The sequence below is a fragment of the Anolis sagrei genome, chromosome 6 (genome assembly GCF_037176765.1).
Source record: "Anolis sagrei isolate rAnoSag1 chromosome 6, rAnoSag1.mat, whole genome shotgun sequence".
NCBI lineage: Eukaryota > Metazoa > Chordata > Lepidosauria > Squamata > Dactyloidae > Anolis > Anolis sagrei.
Window position 1 is genome coordinate 59,748,242 of NC_090026.1, and position 20,993 is coordinate 59,769,234.

General features: G+C 39.8%; 1 protein-coding gene across 3 annotated transcripts in view; it reads right to left on the reverse strand.

Annotated features, from left to right (window-relative positions):
- Positions 1-20,993, reverse strand: part of PLEKHG4B (pleckstrin homology and RhoGEF domain containing G4B) — an 82,581-nt gene that overhangs the window by 1,782 nt on the left and 59,806 nt on the right. For 2 of the 3 annotated variants that reach the window (XM_060781468.2, XM_060781466.2), the window contains exons 15-22: positions 14,580-14,832; positions 14,018-14,107; positions 13,690-13,914; positions 10,028-10,198; positions 7,523-7,703; positions 5,564-5,680; positions 4,482-4,751; positions 2,478-2,671 (exon numbers count right to left, since the gene is read on the reverse strand). In XM_060781468.2, coding sequence (XP_060637451.2) covers positions 2,478-2,671; positions 4,482-4,751; positions 5,564-5,680; positions 7,523-7,703; positions 10,028-10,198; positions 13,690-13,914; positions 14,018-14,107; positions 14,580-14,832 — 1,501 coding nt within the window. The remainder of the gene's footprint in view (positions 1-2,477; positions 2,672-4,481; positions 4,752-5,563; positions 5,681-7,522; positions 7,704-10,027; positions 10,199-13,689; positions 13,915-14,017; positions 14,108-14,579; positions 14,833-20,993) is intronic. The other variant, XM_060781467.2, reaches the window with a different exon arrangement.

Consider the following 20,993-nt stretch of genomic DNA (forward strand, 5'->3'; position numbering starts at 1 on the left):
AGGACAATGGATAATATTTGACTATGGCTTGGAAGCGGATTTGGATAAGTGAGGCGGAGTAATCATTGGTATATGGCTAGATAAATAGCCAGCAGACTGGCAATAGCTAAATGGATCGTAAGTATACTGTTTAATTTTTATTTTAATGTTCATGGTTTTAATTGTTATTTTTGCTATTGTATTTTATGAAGCGGCATTGAATTGTTGCCAATTGTAAGTTGCCCTAGGAGTTAAGAAGGGTGGGGTAAAAATGTTTGAAATAAAATAATAAATAAAAAAAATTGGTCTATACTTTTGGTCTGTGTTTGAGAGTGAGTTTGTATGTGTGTGAGAGAGAGATAGAATAGAATGAACATATCTGACACTTTGATTTTTGAAGATAAAATGAGTTCAGCCGTGTTAGTGTTTGGATTAATATCGGGGAATTCCAGACATAATTATGAAAAACTCCTGCTAAAATCCTGGAAAACCACTGTTGCTGTTAAAAATGACAATAGACTAGAGGGACAAAGGATTGAATTCAATATAAGACAACATCCTATATTCCTAATGTGACAAGTGAAACCTCACTATGGGGAAGAAAGTTCTGGGGTTGATCCTATTGAAAATAAGGGTCTACATTATGTTGACTATAATGTATAACTCCTTTAAATAGTCTGTCGTTGTAGAAATTTGTTCTTGATATTGATATTATATTACTGTATCTCTGTTGCAAGATAACCCACTGTCTCCTGGGGCTTAGTATGCCCATTGTCCAAATAAAGGAAATGCGATGCCAACAATTATTCTGATGCATTCACTTTCTATAGCCTGGATGAGGTCTCTTCCAACTCTATGATTCTATGATTCTAACACTGCTCTGCAATTTTACAATATTTACTCTCAGACACTACTTTCTGCAAACTTTTCTCACCATTCTTTTCAGGAATTAGTAAAAGGTGTTGATTTGATTTATTTAATTTATTTAAATCCCACTTTTCTCCCATGTAGGATTCAAATGTTCATATTAGCTTTTTATATTGCAATCCAGTTTTAGACCCCCACTGTACAACAGGGCCCTTGACATCTGCTGGGGTTTTATTCCAGGACACACACGCCCATCCCATGGAGACCAAAATCCATGGTTGCCCAAGTCCCATTATATACAATGACACATCAGGTTCACCAGATCATGAGATCACAGTCCAGCACAAACACATCAGGTCTAAGGGTCGAGAAATGTAAAACTTTGAAACAAGTGCTCATTGTCAGGATATCAAGACAACCCAAGAACCTTCTGACTTGAACTTGACACAGTAGAATTGCATCTTTTATATAAAAGGGTGACCAATTCAAATAGGTGAGGGAGAGAACTTAAAGATATGTAAAATGACAGAGACAACATCAGATTATGTTAACATACCCTTTCCAGGGTCAGAGTGTTGATATCAAAGAAGTAGGAAATTGGTATATTGGAGCATTGCAAAGGCAGAACTAGATAGGCCAGGGAGCCAGATACGGCCCTCCAAGGCCATTTACCCGGCCCTCGCTTGGTCAACCTACGTCTGAAATGACTTGAAAGCACACAACAACAACAGGCAAAACCAGGCCCATACATCCCATTAAAATACTAATGTTTATTATATTTGTTAAAATTGTTCTTCGTTTTAATTATTGTATTGTTTTAAAGTGTTTCTTGCACTACAAATAAGATATGTGCACTATGCATAGGAATTATTTTATGCTTTTTTTCAAATTATAATCTGGCCCTCCAACAGTTTGAGGAACTGTGACCTGTGACCTGGCTTCAGCCCCCCCCCCCCCCCCTGAAATTCTCATGGTGGTTCGCGAAAAGGCCTTACTGGTGCATTATTTAAACTGTTATGTTTATTCATATCATGATCTGATCACCATACTCAATATATCCCATATGCTTGGGGGTATTGGGGTAATGATACAAAAGGTTTGCTAGGGTAGACCCTCTTTCACTCAGACTCAGCCCCCCCTGAAACTCAGCCCCCCCTCCGAAAAAAACTCCCCCCCCCCTCCAAATTGAAATCCTGGCTACGGGCCTGGACCTGGCCCTCTGTTTAAAAAGTTTGTGGACCCCTGAGATAGGCTATAGATACCAAATATTATCCAAAGCCCTCCCAATTCAATAGACAATTTGAACTTGAAACTAAAGGACAAAATTGCCTGCCAGACTCCCAGTGTGTGTGTGTGAGGCTCGATCAAAATAAAGTAAAAGATATTCAACAAGAGAATGCAGCTCTCCAAGGTTCTGTGAAAGGCTAATGCCACCTCTCAACCTCTGATAGTTCCTCACTCTTGATCTAAACTGTGCTAAAGTGTGAGCTGTCTCATCTCTCTGGCATTGCTGGTAACCCTTCAAGATGACACGCAAGATGAAAGAATATATTCTACGCTTAATGTCCAAAATGAAAACTGACTGAAGCAATAACAACATGTTCACAATCTTTACACATTTATTTACTTACCGCTGTGATATACTCTGTGCTGGGTGTTGACCTAGGATTCTTCTGTGTGAGAGAAGGAGATCTGCATTCTGATGAAAGCTTGGATCTTTCATCCAGAAATGTCTTGGTAAGGGCTGGGGAGAACTCAGAGTGGACAGAGCCGCTGAAACTGCTTGTCCTCTCACGTGATGTGTCCTGGGATGATTCAGAACTCTCTGCAACGACATGAATCAAAACATATGGTCACCCTAGTATTCAACAGGAATTCTAGCAAGACATCTGAAAATTCATGATGATTCTTTGTATACTGCAACACACCAACTCCTAACTTTCCAACACTATAAAGGACATTCTTAGGTCAATGGTTCAGCTTGGGGAGTCATCCACCTCTGGCCAGATAAAAGAGAACTGAGACATCAGAAAAACTGCCAAGAGGTTGCTGTGCTCTAGCAGGCCAGATTGGGCCAAATGTTGCTTCCTAATGGCTATCATGGAGACAACCAGATCTTTGGTAGTAGTACTAGCAGGAAAGTTTCTCCAACACCTAATTCTCCATTGTCAATCCCTGTTTATCACTCCTTTCAATGTTAGGCTGCAGGAAAATGTGAGGAAATACTTTCACTTTGGGCAGAGCAGTAACAAGGTCCAACAGACTGGATTTCTAATCTAAATGAACTGAGTGTATACTCTACATCAGCAGTCCTCAATGTTTTTCAAATCACGACCCTATTTGATAGAAGCAAAGCGACCTACAACCCCAATACATTAAAAACAGGCTTTTCAATAGGGTAAACGAAAACACATAAAAATAGATTTTTCGGTATAATATAATTCAAAATAATGTTAACTTATGGCATATTTAATGCGATGGTTGAAATGGTAACTACTTAACAAGCTTAAAAATTCACGGTTGAGTTTTTGTTAATGACCTTATGTCATTCTCAATATTTAATCTGTTTGGTTTTCAATTGAAGGAGTGTTGAAAATTTGCTCCAGTGTCATCAGTTGGGAGCCCCCCCCCCCCCCCCCCCCGCAAACACCAACCACTGCTCTGAGATCAGAGTGAAGAGAGGGGCCAGGAAGGCAGTTCCATCTTGTCTTCTGCACTGTGCTTACAATATAATATAATATAATATAATATAATATAATATAATATAATATAATATAATATAATATAATATATAATATTGATAATATTATAATGCAATAGAATATATTACTAATAATAATATGATATTATAATTATATATTTTATATTAAATGTAATATTACTAATAATATTACAGTATAATGTTATAATACAATGTAATATATAATATTAATATTGTGCTATGATAATAATATAATATATTGTATTTACTTTTTACTTGTAAGCCGCTCTGAGTCCCCTTCGGGGTGAGAAGGGTGGTATATAAATGTCGTAAATAAATAAAATAAAATATGTAGAAACAAAGAAAGTAAAACTCGAAGCACAAGAATGGTCTCATTTGGATGATGTGACTTTATCCCTTTTACAATTTTTCATAGCTCATCACTGCCCGGCAACCCCACAGAAAACTCTTTGTGACCCAATATGGGATTATGACCCATAGGTTGGAAATCACTGGTTTAGATATACCCAGAATTGGCTAAAGGTCATAGCACATGGTGGGCTTCTTCTGCAGACTTCCTCTGATACAGTAAGGATTTCTTCAATAACATAAAGTTTAAAACCAGTGGACCAATGCAGTATGTGGCACAATTAAATAACAAGGGCAAATAAATTATACCTTTTTTCTTTACCATTTCATTGCCATGTGTTTGCAAAATGCCTGCTAATTGTATACTATATTTTTAGAATTGTAATTACTCAGAGCAAAACTATTAAAACTCAACAAGCAATTGGTCAGAGCGATTAGTGATACAATCTGAAGACACTATCAAAAATGCTGCCATAGTATGACATACCGATTCTTCTTTAGTTGGTGAACTGAGTTTTTATTTACATCCTGGTCTTCTCAAATGCAGGCACTATAACGCACTTACCCACTGAGGGCTGGCTTCCAACTTCTTGTTCCAACTCATCTTCTTCAATACAGGTTCTGACATCATATGACCAGTGGTTGATTGGTGGCCGTACTAAGCCAAGATGAGACGCGGCAGAATATACATGCAGGTTGAGTGACCCCAAGATGGAAGAGGAGGACTGACTGCTGGAGGAAGATGTACTGCTGTTTGAGATCGTGGAATGAGGCCTCTTAAATGGGGTGGAGTGGTCAAATGAAGAAACGGCTATAGAGGCACGAGTCCTTGATTCTGGTGAGACAAAGAAAAATCTTTCTGCCAACTCTTAGAATATTCAAAAGACAAAGTAAATGTGCATTAGTGTGGCTGAAAGACTAATTCTGAAGTACAGGTTGATGAATACTTGCTTATAAAAAGTGTAAAGGTTTTTTTTCTATTTGCAAATACAAAAAAGTGTAGCTATAATAAGGATTTGTAATGAAAATCGATGCATTTATTTTATTTTATTTATTATACTTATTTGTATCCCACTTTCTTCTCTAGATCAAGATCCAAAGTGGCTTCCAACCTTAAAAACAATATTCACAAATATAAATAATGAAAGCAGAATTAAACATACCATTATTAAAACAAGTCAGTTTAAATTTTTAAAAAAACTGTTGAAACATCTGAAAATTACAAGCTGATTATTAAAGTACCATTGCCTTCCTTTGGCTGAAAGAGAAAAAAAAATGCCCAAAATCAGAAATGGGAAATGCCTGAGACAAGAAGACAATGACAGAGAAAGGCTGCAGGCCAATAGCACTTGGTGGATCCTGTGGCACTGGGAGAGTTTCATCTGAACTGTTAATCAGCCATCCAGGGTGCTGTACTTTTTTGGGGGAAGGGTTACCACTTTGATAGTTCTTTAAATGTTTGAACTAAAATGCATAGCAGATTCATTACTTCACTGACAGCTACCATGCGCTTCATTTGCTTTACACACCAAGAACTCAAGCACAGTCCCCTGTTGTCTAAAAGGGGCTTGGGAAAGACTTTGGTTGGAAAACTGAGCCAGGTGTTGCTAAGTCACCAAAGAAACTAGAGTAAGTACCAAACACTACCTGTTCTCTTCATGATGAAGTCTATAGCACGATCACTTATAGCTGCCTCACTTGGCTTGATGTCCATGAAAGGTTTATTCCCTATGCCCATAGACACCATTTCTTGCATTCGGAGTTCTGAAACAAACCGTGAAAATCATCTATATAAATAAAAATGTAATGTTCGTGTCAGGAACCGGTTTCCAGGCCTTGAGTCTTGGCGCAAAAAACCAGAATCCTGACATGGAATGCTGATAAGAATGTGCAGCTGGTGGCCTTGGGGGGAAGCAGTTGGCATTTGGCGGGGAATATTGCGCGGGATTCTCGGCCGGCGGGAAAGGGGAATTCAATTGTGAGGGAGGGTATATAAGGGTTAAACTGCGGCTGCCGGCCAATCCTGGCTTTCTTCGTGTATGAATGTCCAGCAGTAAAGGTTCCTGATTGATTACGGATTGGCGTCCTGTGTCGTTACTGGGAGTGGCTGCTGTGAGCTTACAGTTCGTTTGTGGGATTAACAGAACTCAAAAACCACTGGATGAATTGACACCAAATTTGGACACAGGACACCTAACAACCCAATGTATGTCCTTCACTCAAAAAATGATTTTGTCATTTGGGAGATGTAGTTGTTGGGATTTATAGTTCACCTACAATCAAAGAGCATTCAGAATCCCACCAACGATGGAAGTGAACAAAACTTGGCACACAGTTCTCCCATGACCAACAGAAAATACAGGAAGGGTTTGGTGGGCAGTGTCCTTTGGTTTTGGAGTTGTAGTTCACCTACATCCAGAGAGCACTGTGGACTCAAACAATGATTGATCTGGACCAAACTCTACACAAATACTCAATATGCCCAAATGTGAACACTGGTGGAGTTTGGGGGAAAATAGAATCGTGACATTTGGGAGTTGTAGTTGCTGGGATTTGTAGTTCACCAATCACAGAGCATTCTGAACCCCACCAACGATCGAATTGGTCCAAACCTCCCACACAGAATCCCTATGTGGGCCACAGCAATGTGTAGCAGGGGATGGCTAGTTGAAGAAAAAACGATTAAATGGTTTTTAAGGATTGAATACTCTATATTAATGAAATAAAAAAAATCATAGCTCAAGGGTTATAATGTCTGCAATGTAAATAAGAACCAAAGGAGAAAAAAATTACAAATCGGGTTCCAGTTGTGAACACTGATGCCTATTTATGCCACACGGAGACAATTTTGGGAAGTATTTATTCTTGTTTTGATTTTGTTTTATATTCTAATGAGAATGGAACATTTGCCATAAGTGTATCTTCTAAGAGATGGCAATGACACAAACGGATTGAAGGTCTCGTCGCATGATGCAAAAGGATTCTGAAATCCAACATCATATGAGGAAACATCTGGTCATGCAACTGGGCTTGATCCTCCGAATAACATCCCTTTGGAGTAGAACTGGAGGTGAAATGGGGCTGAAACTTGGAAATGAACTTTAAAAAAAATTAGTATGACATTCCAAAGCAATTCATAAGTGAGCACTAGTAATTGGATGGTCTGGACAGGAGAATCACTCATTCACCATTCTGAGGGCAACACACAGCTCTGCCAGTGACTAGAAACCACCCCTAAATAGACTTGGGAGCTGCATGTGGCCCGTGGGCTGCAGGTTGCCCACCAATGCTATAGAGTATTTTCAAGATGAAAACCACATATGGTAACAGGGAAAAAGAAATCCAACTATATGATTGTGCAAGGTTTAAAAAATTATTCAGGATCTGGTTATTACTTGCAACAGAGGAATTAAGAGAAATCATTAAGAAATAAGATCAAGCTGTTTTGACTTTTGGTACACTTTGAGAACACTGCCTGAAAGCTATCTTCATAGCAACCCTAACTAAAACAGAAGGTGTTTTTTGGGGATTTTTTTTAATAAATCCAAAAAGAACTGTCTAATAAGCATTGCATTCATTGTACGTTATACAGTAGACTAGACATACCTCGGTTTCTCAAGGCTTGTCTCCAAAGAATCTTTCCTATAATATCGGTCCATGCATTTTTTATTTCTGTTGAGTTAGCCTGAAGGATGTAGGTGTCCTGGGATTTTCTTCTCCTTCGAAACCAGATTTCAAATCTCAATCCACTATCGCCAACATTCTCTGTCATTCCAATCTCAGCAGTCTACCAGCAAATGTGAAGCAAAAAAGAAATGAGTAGAGCTCAGCAAAGTTCAGTAGAAAGAAACATGTTAGTTTTGCTAAGATGTATGTGGATCTCTGTTGACAGCTGCAAAATTGTGTTGATATTGATTTTCAACCATAGAAGGATAATTTTGAGCAAGTAACTTCTGTGGGATTCCTGCTACCTTTCCAGTTTCTCAACTTTCACCTATCTGAAGTCCCTCCATTTTCCAATAAAACCTGATACCAAGTACAATTACATAGGTAAAAGTAGATGCTTGTCAAATAATTTGGATTCCTATTTTCTCTTTAAAACTAAGAAGCTCATTTAGGAAAGACTGATTTGGAGGCATGGAAATTATTACAGTAGGCCTTTCACTTTTTAAAGATTTTCCATTCAAGGTTTTGATTATTCGCAAGTTTGAAACACCTCAACCTCTCTTCACATAGCAGCCCATCTTCAAGAAGTGAGGGGGATCTTTGGGAAACAAGTCTCTGTTCCATCTGGAATCTCACTTCCTTTCCCAGAGGAAACAAAGACTTGAAGCATGTGTTGTTCTTTTGAAGAGGAGGTAGAACAGGAGGCTGAAGAGGTAGGAGTTGTGGATTTGGGGTTAAGTGTTGAGGAGGAAGAAGAGGGTGAGGAAAACATTCTGCCAGTTTCTACATTTCAGGAATGCTGAAGGGCAAAAGAAAGGAACATTTTAGCTAGAACTGCTGCCAAGGACGCTGAGCAATGAGACTTCGCCCTAGGAATACCTGTGCTGGGAGCTGGGGGCTATAAATCAGCAGCAAAGCAAGTGGTTAATGCTGGCAGCAATCATTCTACTTAGTGCTTCTGTGGTTTCCTTGCTTGCAGCTCCAGCGTCTGCGAATTGCCTTCTAAATTTTTTTTGCAAAAGACTCTTGTTTCATGTCTGATGTAAGACTTTTTGCTTTGCTTCTGAGATTTGCCTTCTGTTTCCTCGCTACTGTTTGTTACATTGTCATTTTACTGAAGGAAAGCTTTTTTTAAAAAAAGTTGCTTTAACTCTTGTTGTAAGGCTGTTTCTGAGGCAAAATAAGACAGTATGCAGGTAAAGAGACGAGCAGGCACCACAATATTTCACCTATCCCATGAATCCAGCTCCTCTTCCTGTGTGTCGTGAATATCCGTTCCACCCAGGTAGAGGTAGAGGAGTATTAGGCAGAACAGGGATGTACAGGAGGAGGAGGAGGAACCACCAAATCCGACTGAGCTAGACCTTTGTCTTCTTCCAGCTTGCTGCATATCTCCTTTCCTTTGCCCAGATGAAAGAGGGACTTGAGCCATGTAGGAAGGCGAAAAGCAGCCAAATTCTGAGGGATAAGTGAATTGGCACGTGAGGCCAGCTTCTCCACCAGGAACCACAGTGGTGGCACCCTATTCCCGCCTCCACTAGAGATAATCATGGTTTTTTTCCATTTTCCCAGGAGAGCTGTGCCCTTAACCACCATGAAAGTGAAGGGGCAACTGTACTTCATTCCCATTCGCCATTGCTTTGCCCCAAATTGTTCTCCCAAGGAGCTTTTGCATATATAGCATTCTAAATGTGTGTGTTTATATTACCAATACAATAATTAAAATTATGCTGGGCAGGGGGGAAGTTGACAGGCTTGGAGAAAAGAAACCTTACCAGGAAAGCAGTTACACATTTCTTTGTGCTAGAACTACCCCTATGGCTTCTTTCAAAAATGGCTGTTGAAATTTCGTTGCATGCTTTTTTTTTTTTTGATAATTTGAGTAACTAGAGTGTCTGTATATATTCTTACAAACTTGATACAACAAATTGTTCAACTGTATGTGTGTATTCATGATTTTTGTTGTTTGTAGACCCAACCGCCTGACGAAGGCTCTTGTGAGTCAAAACCGGTTGCAGGTTGGAGTCAACTCATGTGACTACTGGAGTCTACTCATATGTAATAAAGAACAGGACATTTACTCACATGAAGACTTTGTTTTATATTTCAAGAGAAGAACCAGTTGTTTCTACTTAATGTGAATGTGGCAGTCCTGCTTTTTTGATAATGTAATCTACACCAGTGTAAATTAACATAATGTCTTTAATATTTGTTGAATTACTTAGGATGTATATGTGTAACACTTGGAATTTGGCTTATTGATTTGTGTTTATAACATAATAAAATATGTTTTAAAACTACACTGATGAATCTAAATGCCTTCATATCTCATATTTCTTCTCAAAATTGTGTAAATGTGGTGTTCTGATAAAATTTAGAATTGCTTAGATTCAAGTGTACCATGTGCTTTCATCATAACTTTTCAAGCTTGAAAGATGGATTTACCTTAAATGACTGTTTGTACATGTAAATGTCATAACCTCCATCAATCTTTTTTGTTTTACTGAACAAGACGAGGTCTTCAAAAAGGAAGAGATGCCTCAAATACTTCTTTCTGCCACAGTACACAGTAAACTCATCTTGACATCTCAGCTGTCCTTGTTCTTTCAGATTGACCTGATGAGAGCAAAATAATAATTTTTCCCAAATAAAAAGGTGAGTTGATTTTATTAGGTCTGAGAATAGATTATTTTTTTAACAACATGAATTAAATAAAATTTCCTGAAAATTAGAAAAAAATAAAATTATTATTATGTATTGGAAGAATAGATAGATAGATAGATAGATAGATAGATAGACAGGGTTTGTTTATTGATTACTCCTCTGACCATATAAACAGTAAAAGACAAAAGACAATTATACAAAGACACAATAAACACAAATCCCTATCCTAACATTCCTGTAATCTATATAAATAAAAATGTAATATTCGTTTGTGGGATTAACATAACTCAAAAACCACTGGATGAATTGACACCATATTTGAACACAATACACCTAGCAGGCCAACGAGTGTTCATCACCCCTAAAACAGATTTAAAATCCTCCAAAATAGACCATATATACATATACACTCATATACATATACAAATGAACACATATATACACACATGTATATATATACACAAGCACACATAAATATACACACACATACATATACAAAGACACATATATACATATACTCATTAACACACACAAATAGACACATGCATACATACATATATACACACAAATATGCATATAGACATGCACACACATATACACAATATACATATATACACATACAAACACACACATATATACACACATATAAACACATATATGCAGACTGGGCCACAGCAACACGTGGCAGGGGACAGCTACTAATTAGTTAAAATAGATCAACAGCCCATTGTGTGGGCATGCAGAGCAAATGGATAATACGTGACTACTTAAAAGTCTTGTTTTGCAATATCTTTGCTAACTTTGCTTATATGCAAATTTCTCTGAGAGCCATTTTCCATATTTTGTGCAGTTTCAGAAAGAAAATCCTGTTGGTGATCTCTGGACACAGCTATTTTAAACCTTGCCAACAATCTAAATCCTTTAGCAAAAGATATCCACTTTCATCCTTAAAGACTTACAGAAAAGAAGTGTTCTGCAGCATTTTATATAAAGTATCTATTTTCATAACCAGATTTTATGTGCACTTGTTAAGTGCACTAAAATTAAAAGATTAGTGCCATTGACTGCAAATCTCAAGAAGACATAGATGAAGAGGAAATATAGGTGCCCTCTTCAAGAGTGTGCCCTCAACACGTGCCGGTTCCAAGTCTTCTTCACACACACTCTCATATAAAATCCTTGTCTATTCTGGCACTACACAAGCTAACATTTGTGACAAGAGCTGTTTGAGTTTCTGTGAGGCAGAGTCCATGACAGTAGAGGTGTGCCAACTTACCTATGGTGTTAGACTAGGGGTGGATTTTAGAAGATCTCTGGATGTTGTTGAATCCTAGACAGCATAAATAATTATGTGGAATTCTGGGAACTGTGGTTCAACAACATCTGAAGGGCTGCACAATTCCTACTCCTATTTCATATGGTCTTTTTGAATGTTGGAGTTCAAACAGCAGGGTTCAGTGCAAAGTTTGGGGCATGTTCTTTCAGATGGCGAAGGGCCTTGATCATCTTCACTAAGCCCTCTATAGTCTAAATAAACATAAAGGAGCTTGGCAACAGTCCTAATATAATTTGTCTTCTGGATTCTGGTTCTGCTTGCCAAACAAGAGGTGCAATGTGAGCAAAGGTACCTTGACCTCTTGCAGCTTGGTGAGCTAGCTTTCATTCCCTCTCTAACCTGTGTAGTATGGGTGGGCAGAGCCAGAAGTGAGTAAGTATACAGTGAGAAAACTATTTATTTATTATTTATTTATTTACGACATTTATATGCCGCCCTTCTCACCCCGAAGGGGACTCAGAGCGGCTTACAAGATATATGTGCATACAATATATTGTATTATTAGCATAGTACAATATCAGTATTAAATATTGGGTTGTAGGTTTTTCCGGGCTATATGGCCATGTTCTGGAGGCAATTTTTCTCCTGACGTTTCGGCTGCATCTATGGCAAGCATCCTCAGAGGTAATGAGGTCTGTTGGGACTAGAAAAAATGGGTTTATATATCTGTGGATATATAAATATCTGTGGATATATAAATAAATAAGTATTAAATATTACTATATTGTACTACCATTATATTGTAATATTACTAGTAATATTACATATAATATAAATATATAATATCATATTATTATTAGTATTACATTGCATTACATTATCTATATAAATAAAAATGTAATGTTTGTTTGTGGGATTAACAGAACTCAAAAACCACTGGATGAACTATCACCAAATTTGGACACAGGACACCTGTCAGGCCAACGAGTGACCATCACTCATAAAAACACTGAAAAAAAACCCAGCAGATTGGACTTAAAAAGTAAAAAATTAAAATATACATTACAACACATGTGCAAAACCACATATATAAACATACACACACACACATATATACACACAAAACACATATACACAGACTGGGCCACAGCAACGCGTGGCAGGGGATGGCTAGTAATATTATAAATATTATATGTATATACATTATATCATATTACATTATATTATTAGCATAGCACAGGAGACAAGATGGAACTGTCCCCTGGTCTCCTCTGTCTTCACTCTGGCCCAGAGCGGCAGCTGGTGCTGGGGGAGGGGTCCCCAACTGATGACATATGCAGGAGACAAGATAGAACTGTCTTCTGCCCCCCTTCACTCTGGCCCAGAGCAGCAGTTGGTACTGGGGGAGGGGTCCCCAACTGATGACATATGCAGGGGACAAGATGGAACTGTCTTCTGCCCCCCCCCCCTTCACTCTGGCCCAGAGCAGCAGTTGGTGCTGGGGGAGGGGTCCCCAACTGATGACATATGCAGGAGACAAGATGGAACTGTCTTCTGCCCCCCCCCCCTTTCACTCTGGCCCAGAGCGGCAGTTGGTGCTGGGGGGAGACAATATAGCAAGAGACAATATAGAACTATCCGCTGGCTCCTTCTCTCTTCACTCTGCCCCAGAGCAGCAGTTGGTGCTGTGGGGGTACCCCCAACTGATGACATTTGCAGGAGACAAGATGGAACTGTCTTCTGCCCCCTTTTCACTCTGGCCCAGAGCGGCAGTTGGTGCTGGGGGAGGGGTCCCAACTGATGACATATGCAGGAGACAAGATGAAACTGTCTTCTGCTCCCTCCTCTTCACTCTGACCCAGAGCAGCAGTTGGTGCTGGGGGGAGGGCCCCCCAACTGATGACATACTACACTCACTCACACATATATTCAGCAAAGGGGTTTTCGGTTGTCGTTTCCTTCTTAATAGCAAACATAAGATAGGCATTACTTGTATGGTTGATGCAGATAAGGGGCTTGTGTAATACTAGCTGAATGAGTAAGGCAAAATATGAATGGAGCCCTTTCTAGTTCGCAGCTTTGCCCTATGCAGCACTAGGCAAATGTAGTTTAAAACTTAATGTTACTTGAAAGGCATGACGGGAAGTTGGGAGGTGACTGCACTTACATCACATCCTCTGATGGCATCCATTGCAAGCAAATCATTCCCATGGCGAAGCTGAAATTTGACCATTTCTTCAGCTGCACAGAGAGCTTCAAGCTCTTGCTCTTGTCCTGCTGAACATTCCTTGATGAGATCTTTCAAAAGGAGTGCATATTTGCTCATTCTCTGTATGGGTTTCAGCAGGTAAGAAGCCAAATTCATTTTATCACCCAATTCCTGTTGCTTCTTCTGTGGGAATATCCAGGGAACAGCACATAACGATTAACAATCAAAGACAAAAAAGCCAACAAAATTATAGACACTTAAAGACAAAATGCTGAATGGAAGTTACCTTAAAGAAGGCATTTCCATGGCTTATAAGTAAAGTGTCTGACTGGGGCTTGTTTTTGCTATATAATGCATACATCCCAAACTGTTCTTCCTGAAATAAAGAATATAGGCATCATATTTAATTTGTGCTGAGTAATTTTTTTCTGAAAAAATAAGGTCAAGTAAGTTTAGAAATCCCTGGTCTAAATGTTTTTCATATTAGGGGTGGGTCAAAGCACCAAACACTATATATCCAGAACAATCTGAGCCATTCATGCCATACCTCCAGTACACTAACCATTTATATGTCCCATAACTGTTGGGGAATTACAAGTTAAAGAGCTCTCTGTGTGATGGGAAATGAGGATAGGATAAATGTCATCCTCCTCCAAGGTTGGAGTTCATTCTCTGCCTTTGGAGAATTAATGCCAATTCAACATGTAATATCCAGAAATAGTATCCCACGAACAATAGTAGTCTACTCTTCATGAGCAAAGAAGAGACATTATATTGATACAATTTTGTGACCAATTAAGAGGTAATTGAAACCGATAACAATCCATTTCTTCGAAAACGAGACTTACATGTCTGAGGAAACAGTGGCTAACCCGCAAGGGAAAGTCTACGCAGTGTTCCAATTCTTTCAGGAAATACTGACAATGGAAGTCATAGAGTTTTTCTAAATTTCCAAAGATGATGTTCCGCTTCCCGCGTAAATCCTGAGGTAAGTCACCCCTTTCCAATTCAGGAAAATAGCTGTCAATGATATATCCTAAGGATCTGACATACTCCCTTTCTGTCATGATCATCTCATCCATTATGTGGTTTAGTTTACTGCTGAAAGAAACAGAGGAACTACATAAAAGCCAGATCAACAGTGATTTTCAAATTAATAGTGACTTGGTAAAAAAAGGATTACTAATTTATCAACATTTTAGTGAAATAAATATACAAGTATCTTTATGACATAGATAGGGCAGGCACTCTGCTATCTTTCTAGATGGCCTAGATTATAATTTTTATAATTCCTAAGTATTATTGTACTGCCTGGGGGTTATAGGACCTGTAGCCTGACAAGATGGAACTGTCCTCTGAATAGTAGAGGCCAAGATGAAGTATTTTGGCCACATCATGAGAAGAAAGGAAAGCTTATGAACATGATGCCGAGGAAAATGGAAGGAAAAAGGAAGAGGGGCCGACCAATGGCAAAATGGATGGATGGTATCCTTGAAGTGACTGGATTGACCTTGAAGGAGCTGGGGGTGGTGATGACCAACAGGGAGCTCTGGCGTGGACTGTCCATGAAGTCACGAAGAGTCAGAAACGACTTAACGAATGAACAACAAGTCTGATTCATCTGGAAGACACCAAGCTTTTTATCCCAACTGCATTAACTACATTGCCCCTCCTCCAATACAAGAATTTTACTTTTAACCCAAAACATTACCTTCAAATTGAAAACACAGCAATGCAAACATATATGGCTCCATCATATACTAGTAAATGAGTCAATCAGGGCAAAACACCATTATGGGGGACATGAGAGAAGCCTCCTCGCAGGATTGCAAGACATCCGGGCGTCCCCTGGGCAACGTCTTTGTAGACGGCTGATTCTCTCACTTCAGAAGCAACCAGAAGCGACTTGCAGCATGCATGCAAGCAAGCAAGCAAGCAAAACAACCAACAGACCTTTTCAGGACCAACCATGACAATAATCTCAATTAACATTGAAGGCATGTCAGCTGCCAAAGAACAACTGCTCTATGAACTGTGCCATGATAAGAAATGCGATGTGCTGTGTGTCCAAGAAACACACACGGACGAACAAAAGAAATGACCAAAAGTTCCAGGAATGGTCTTAGTAGTGGAAAGACCACATGCGCAGTATGGAAGCGCTGTCTTTGTGAAATCAAGCCTCCAACTCAGCAGTGCCCACAACACTGAAGAACACAATATCGGGGTTATAACAGTAGAGCTTAATAACATCACCATCACTTCTGTGTACAAGCCCCCAAATGAAGAGTTCTGCTTCTCCTCCCCCGAGAACTTTGATAGGCACTAAAGTTGGTGACTTCAGCAGTCATAGCCATGTATGGGGCTATGCTCAAGAGAACAAAAATGGAGAGGCTGTCCTCTCCTGGTCTGAACTGCACAAACTATCACTCATTCATGATAGTAAGCTCCCACCATCCTACAACAGCAGGGGATGGCACCGAGGATATAACCCAGACCTCTTATTTGTGAGCGACAGCATTGTACAGCACTTCACTAAATCAGTGGGACCACCAATACCAAACACACAGCACCGACCAATCCTGTCAGATCTCCAAAATCTGGAGGAAAGCAAGAGTCATCACCATCTTGAAGGCAGGCAAAGACCATAATGATCCAAAAAGTTACAGACAATCTCCCTGTTGTCCCACCTCTACAAAGTTCTGGAGAGACTTATTTTGCATAGAATTATGGAAAAAATAGACCCCTCTCTGATTCCACAGCAAGCTGGCTTTAGGAAAGGCAAAAGCTGCACATCGCAACTGCACATAGAAAATGGCTTTGAAAGGCAGCAGATCACAGGAGCTGTCTTCATAGACCTGTCAGCGGCTTATGATTCTGTAAACCACCACCTCCTCCTGAGGAAAATGTATAATATCACAAAGGACTACCATCTCACCTGCCTCATAGGAAACCTGCTACAAAACAGGAGCTTTTTTTGTTGAGTTCCAAGGCCAGAGAAGCAGATGGCGGAAACAGAAGAACGGCCTGCCTCAGGGGAGCGTGCTAGCTCCATCAATGTTCAACATTTACACAAATGACCAGCCACTGCCAGAAGGGACAGAGAGTTTCATCTATGCTGATGATCGTGCCATTACTGCTCAAGCAGGGAGCTTTGAGATGATTGAACAGAAGCTCTCTGAAGCTCTAGGTACCCTTACTGCCTATTACAGGGAAAACCAGCTGATTCCTAATCCATCTAAAACACAGACATGTGCCTTTCACATTAAGAACAGACAAGCATCCCGAGCTCTGAGGATTACCTAGGAAGGAATCCCACTGGAGCCTTGCAGCACACCCAAATACCTGGGAGTCACTTTGGACCGTGTTCTGACCTACAAGAAGCACTGTCTGAACATAAAGCAAAAAGTGGGTACTAGAAACGATATCATACGAAAGCTGACTGGCACAACCTGGGGATCACAACCAGACACAGTGAAGACATCTGCCCTTGTGCTATGCTACTCTGCTACAAAGTGCCAAAAAACAAAACATAAAATAAAACATAATACAAAATACAATTCAACAAAACAAATAGGCATAAAACAAACAAGACTCAAATTAAAACAGCGCTCATCTGAAATTATTTGTATATGATTCTCATCCAAGATTTGAAGAAGAGTAAACAGTTAAGGAGCCCCCGGTGGCGCAGTGGGTATAAGGAAGATGAGACTGACTATGATTCTACTAAGAGACGAAGCGGATTTTTATGTAGTTTGTATTTGTCATATAGTTATATGTTGTTGATACTGACCTTGTAACTGTCTTTTTATGTGTACTGTACACCGCCATGAGTCGCCCATAAGGGCTGAGAATGGCGGTTAATAAGTGCATCAAATAATAATAAATAATAATAAAACACTGAGCTGCTGAGCTTGTTGATCGAAAGGTCACAGGTTCGATCCCGGGGAGCGGCGTGAGCTCCCGCTGTCAGCCCTAGCTTCTGCCAACCTAGCAGTTCGAAAACATGCAAATGTGAGTAGATCAATAGGTACCGCTCCAGCGGGAAGGTAACGGCGCTTCATGCAGTCATGCCGGCCACATGACCTTGGAGGTGTCTACGGACAATGCTGGCTCTTCGGCTTAGAAATGGAGATGAGCACCACACCCCAGAGTCAGACATGACTGGACTTAATGTCAGGGGACTACCTTTACCTTTACCTAAACAGTTAAAGTTTGTTTAAAAATGGTTCTCCAGTTATTTTCTAAACTGTTATTGCAGTGTGTTGACTGCATTAAATACATGCCCAACGGACTTTGCTATGATTTTCAAAAATAGCAATCAGATCCAGCTCTCGCAAATTTCTGATGCAGCTAGTTTCTCATTCTCCATCTCCCTTTGGTAAAAGCAAGTATGCACTGATTAAACATGGCTTACTGCCAGCTGAACACAGAAGCTGTGCAACAAGATTAATCAGGAAGCTACAATATTTTTGCTATTGAAATACTTTCCACATAGTATAGGAAAGTTTCCTGTTACATCTGCATTACCTGACCTTTCCAATGTTAACATTCCTCAGATAACACACAGCTTCTTCCCCATGAACAATACCATTGATTTATTTACTTACTTACTTACTGTATTTGTATACCACCTTTCTCAGCCCATAGATGACAAGGCAGTAAACAGGGCAAAATTCAATGCTTACAATGTCATAAATACAATTTAAAAATTTAGTGCATAAGGAATTCCTTTTAAAAAAAACAACACCAGAGAATGCAGGATAAAAAAGCAAACAGTGAAAGCAATCAAATAGGATTCAAAGGATTCAAAGAATGGCATATTTAGAAAGGTTATTTACCCCTTCCGCCATCTGAATACTAAAGCCCTCTGCAAACAATTTTGTTTGCTGTGTGGAATACTGAATGCATGTGTGAATGTGAATATCTTCCAGAGGGAGGGACTGCAATTCAAGAAAGCCCAAGCATTCCTTAGTACTTTGTCAACAAGTTAAAGCAAACTTGCTTCATTAAATCATCAACATTTACTAAAGACGTTTCATAATCCAGCATAATAAAAAAGAGAGTAAAGACAGTGCCATCTTGTCTTCAGTGTCATCGGCTGGGAGCCCCTCCCACCAACACCAACTGCTGCTCTGGGACCAGAGTAAAGAAAGGGGTCCAGGAAGATATTGTATTTATTTTATTTATTATAGTGTATATTACTTGTAAGCCGCTCTGAGTCCCATTCGGGACGAGAAGGGCGGCATATAAATGTCATAAATAAATAAATAATATTTGCTTTTTAATAGATCGATACACACATACTTGCATAAGTATCATCTTAGAAGAGATGTTCCCTCATCAAATATAAATCCAAGATTCCTCAGCAGTTAGCCTTAAAAGTTCAAGTGATGTCAAACTGCAGTGTAGATACCCCCCTGAAACTGTAAAGAAAGAGGATACTTAAAACTAAAGAGAAGAAGACTAGAGGCTGGATGGCCATCTGTCAGGGGTGATTTGAATGCAACATTCCTGCTTCTTGGCAGGGGGTTGGACTGGATGGCCCAGGAGGTCTCTTCCAACTCTTTGATTCTATGATTCTAAGGAAAAGGAAGAAAGATTATGACCAAGTGGCTTCCTTACTGAGGAACATGGCCAAGACACAGCAGAAGGAAGCAAGAGATCAGGTGTCAGTTCCATGAAGGACTTCAGATTATTTTTGATACCTTGGACACATGCACAGAAGGAGGGCCCATGCCCAAGGAGCGCAAGCTTTTATAAAATAATGGCAGAGAAGGAGGAGGAACCATGTGAAATATTTTGAATGTGATGTTCCTGTTCGATGTTTTATTAATAAGAAACAACTTTACTTATTGAAGGTCCTGTTCCATTAAACTGATAGCAAGTCAACAGGGGTGTGGACAGGAGTAATCCACTAGCCATTAACTTTCAAAGCAATTTTCACATGCTTCTTACCAAAGTTTCATAAACAACCAAGAAGTAAGAGTAGATGTAAACACTCAATTATTGCAAAAAGAGATATAAACACAGGCATCTTGCACAGGGTACCCCAAGGTGCAATTCTCTCCCCTCTTCTCTTCAACATCTATGTTAGACCCCTTGCTAGTTTGGCTCGGAGTTTCGGCCTAGACTGCTATCAATATGCGGATGAGACCCAATTCCTTCTGCGCTTGGAGCCTGGAGCAATGCCAATACCAGACAATTTCACCTGCTCTGTCGAACTGGCTACGTGCTAGTAGACTGAAGGTGAACCCGGCAAAGATTGAGATTCTCTGGCATGGCCGCTCAATTGGTCTGACCCATTTGCTACCCACCTTTGATGGTGCTGCCCCATCTCCTTCGCCTACCGTTAAGAGCTTGGGTGTCGTTTTGGATTCGCAGGTGACAATGGAAGCTCAGGTCGCTACTGCCAGCAAACAGGCCTTTTTCCATCTACGACAAGTGAGGCAATTGGCACCCTACCTATTTGATAACGCTCTGGCAACTGTCATCCATGTATGTTGGCCTTCCTATGTCTACGACCTGAAAGCTCCGTATTGTTCAGAATGCGGCAGCCAGGCTACTCACAAGAACACCCATGAAATGCCATATAACACCAGTGTTGCGTCATTTGCATTGGCTCCCAACTGATTACCGTGGTCTATATAAGATGCTAGTTCTGACCTTTAACATTCTTTACGGCCAGGGTCCATCGTATCTTAGGGACCGTCTCTCATTCTCCCATCATCGGAGGTTGCAACGACCATCCCAACGTGACCTTCTTTATATACCGGGTCCTAGAGAAGTGCACTTGGAAAGGACCAGACGCAGAGCTTTTTCTATTTCTGCCCCTGCCTTACGGAATTCCTTGCCATCCTATATGAGAGCCATGCGTGAGTTAGGGCCTTTTACCTTAGCACTTAAGACCTGGATTTTTACTAGAGCTTTTGATCTATGTTAATTTTATCAATATCTGTATGTATGTATTTTTATTCTTTACAATTTAGCTTGTAAATCACCTAGAGCATCTTGGATGGAGGGCGATTAATAAGTAATTAAATGATGATGATGATGATGATGATGATGATGATGATGATGATCTTTCTTTCCGCGCTCGAGAAAAGAAGTCGCCATGGGTGAAAACATTAAAACTCCACTAGTGATAAAGGGTTCTGTGCTTGCAGAATGGGTCTGCTTTTTACAGCAAGACTGCTGTGTAACTTGAAGAACACCTGCTATGCCACAGATTCCAAAATGTCTATAAACAGATCTACATGACTCAG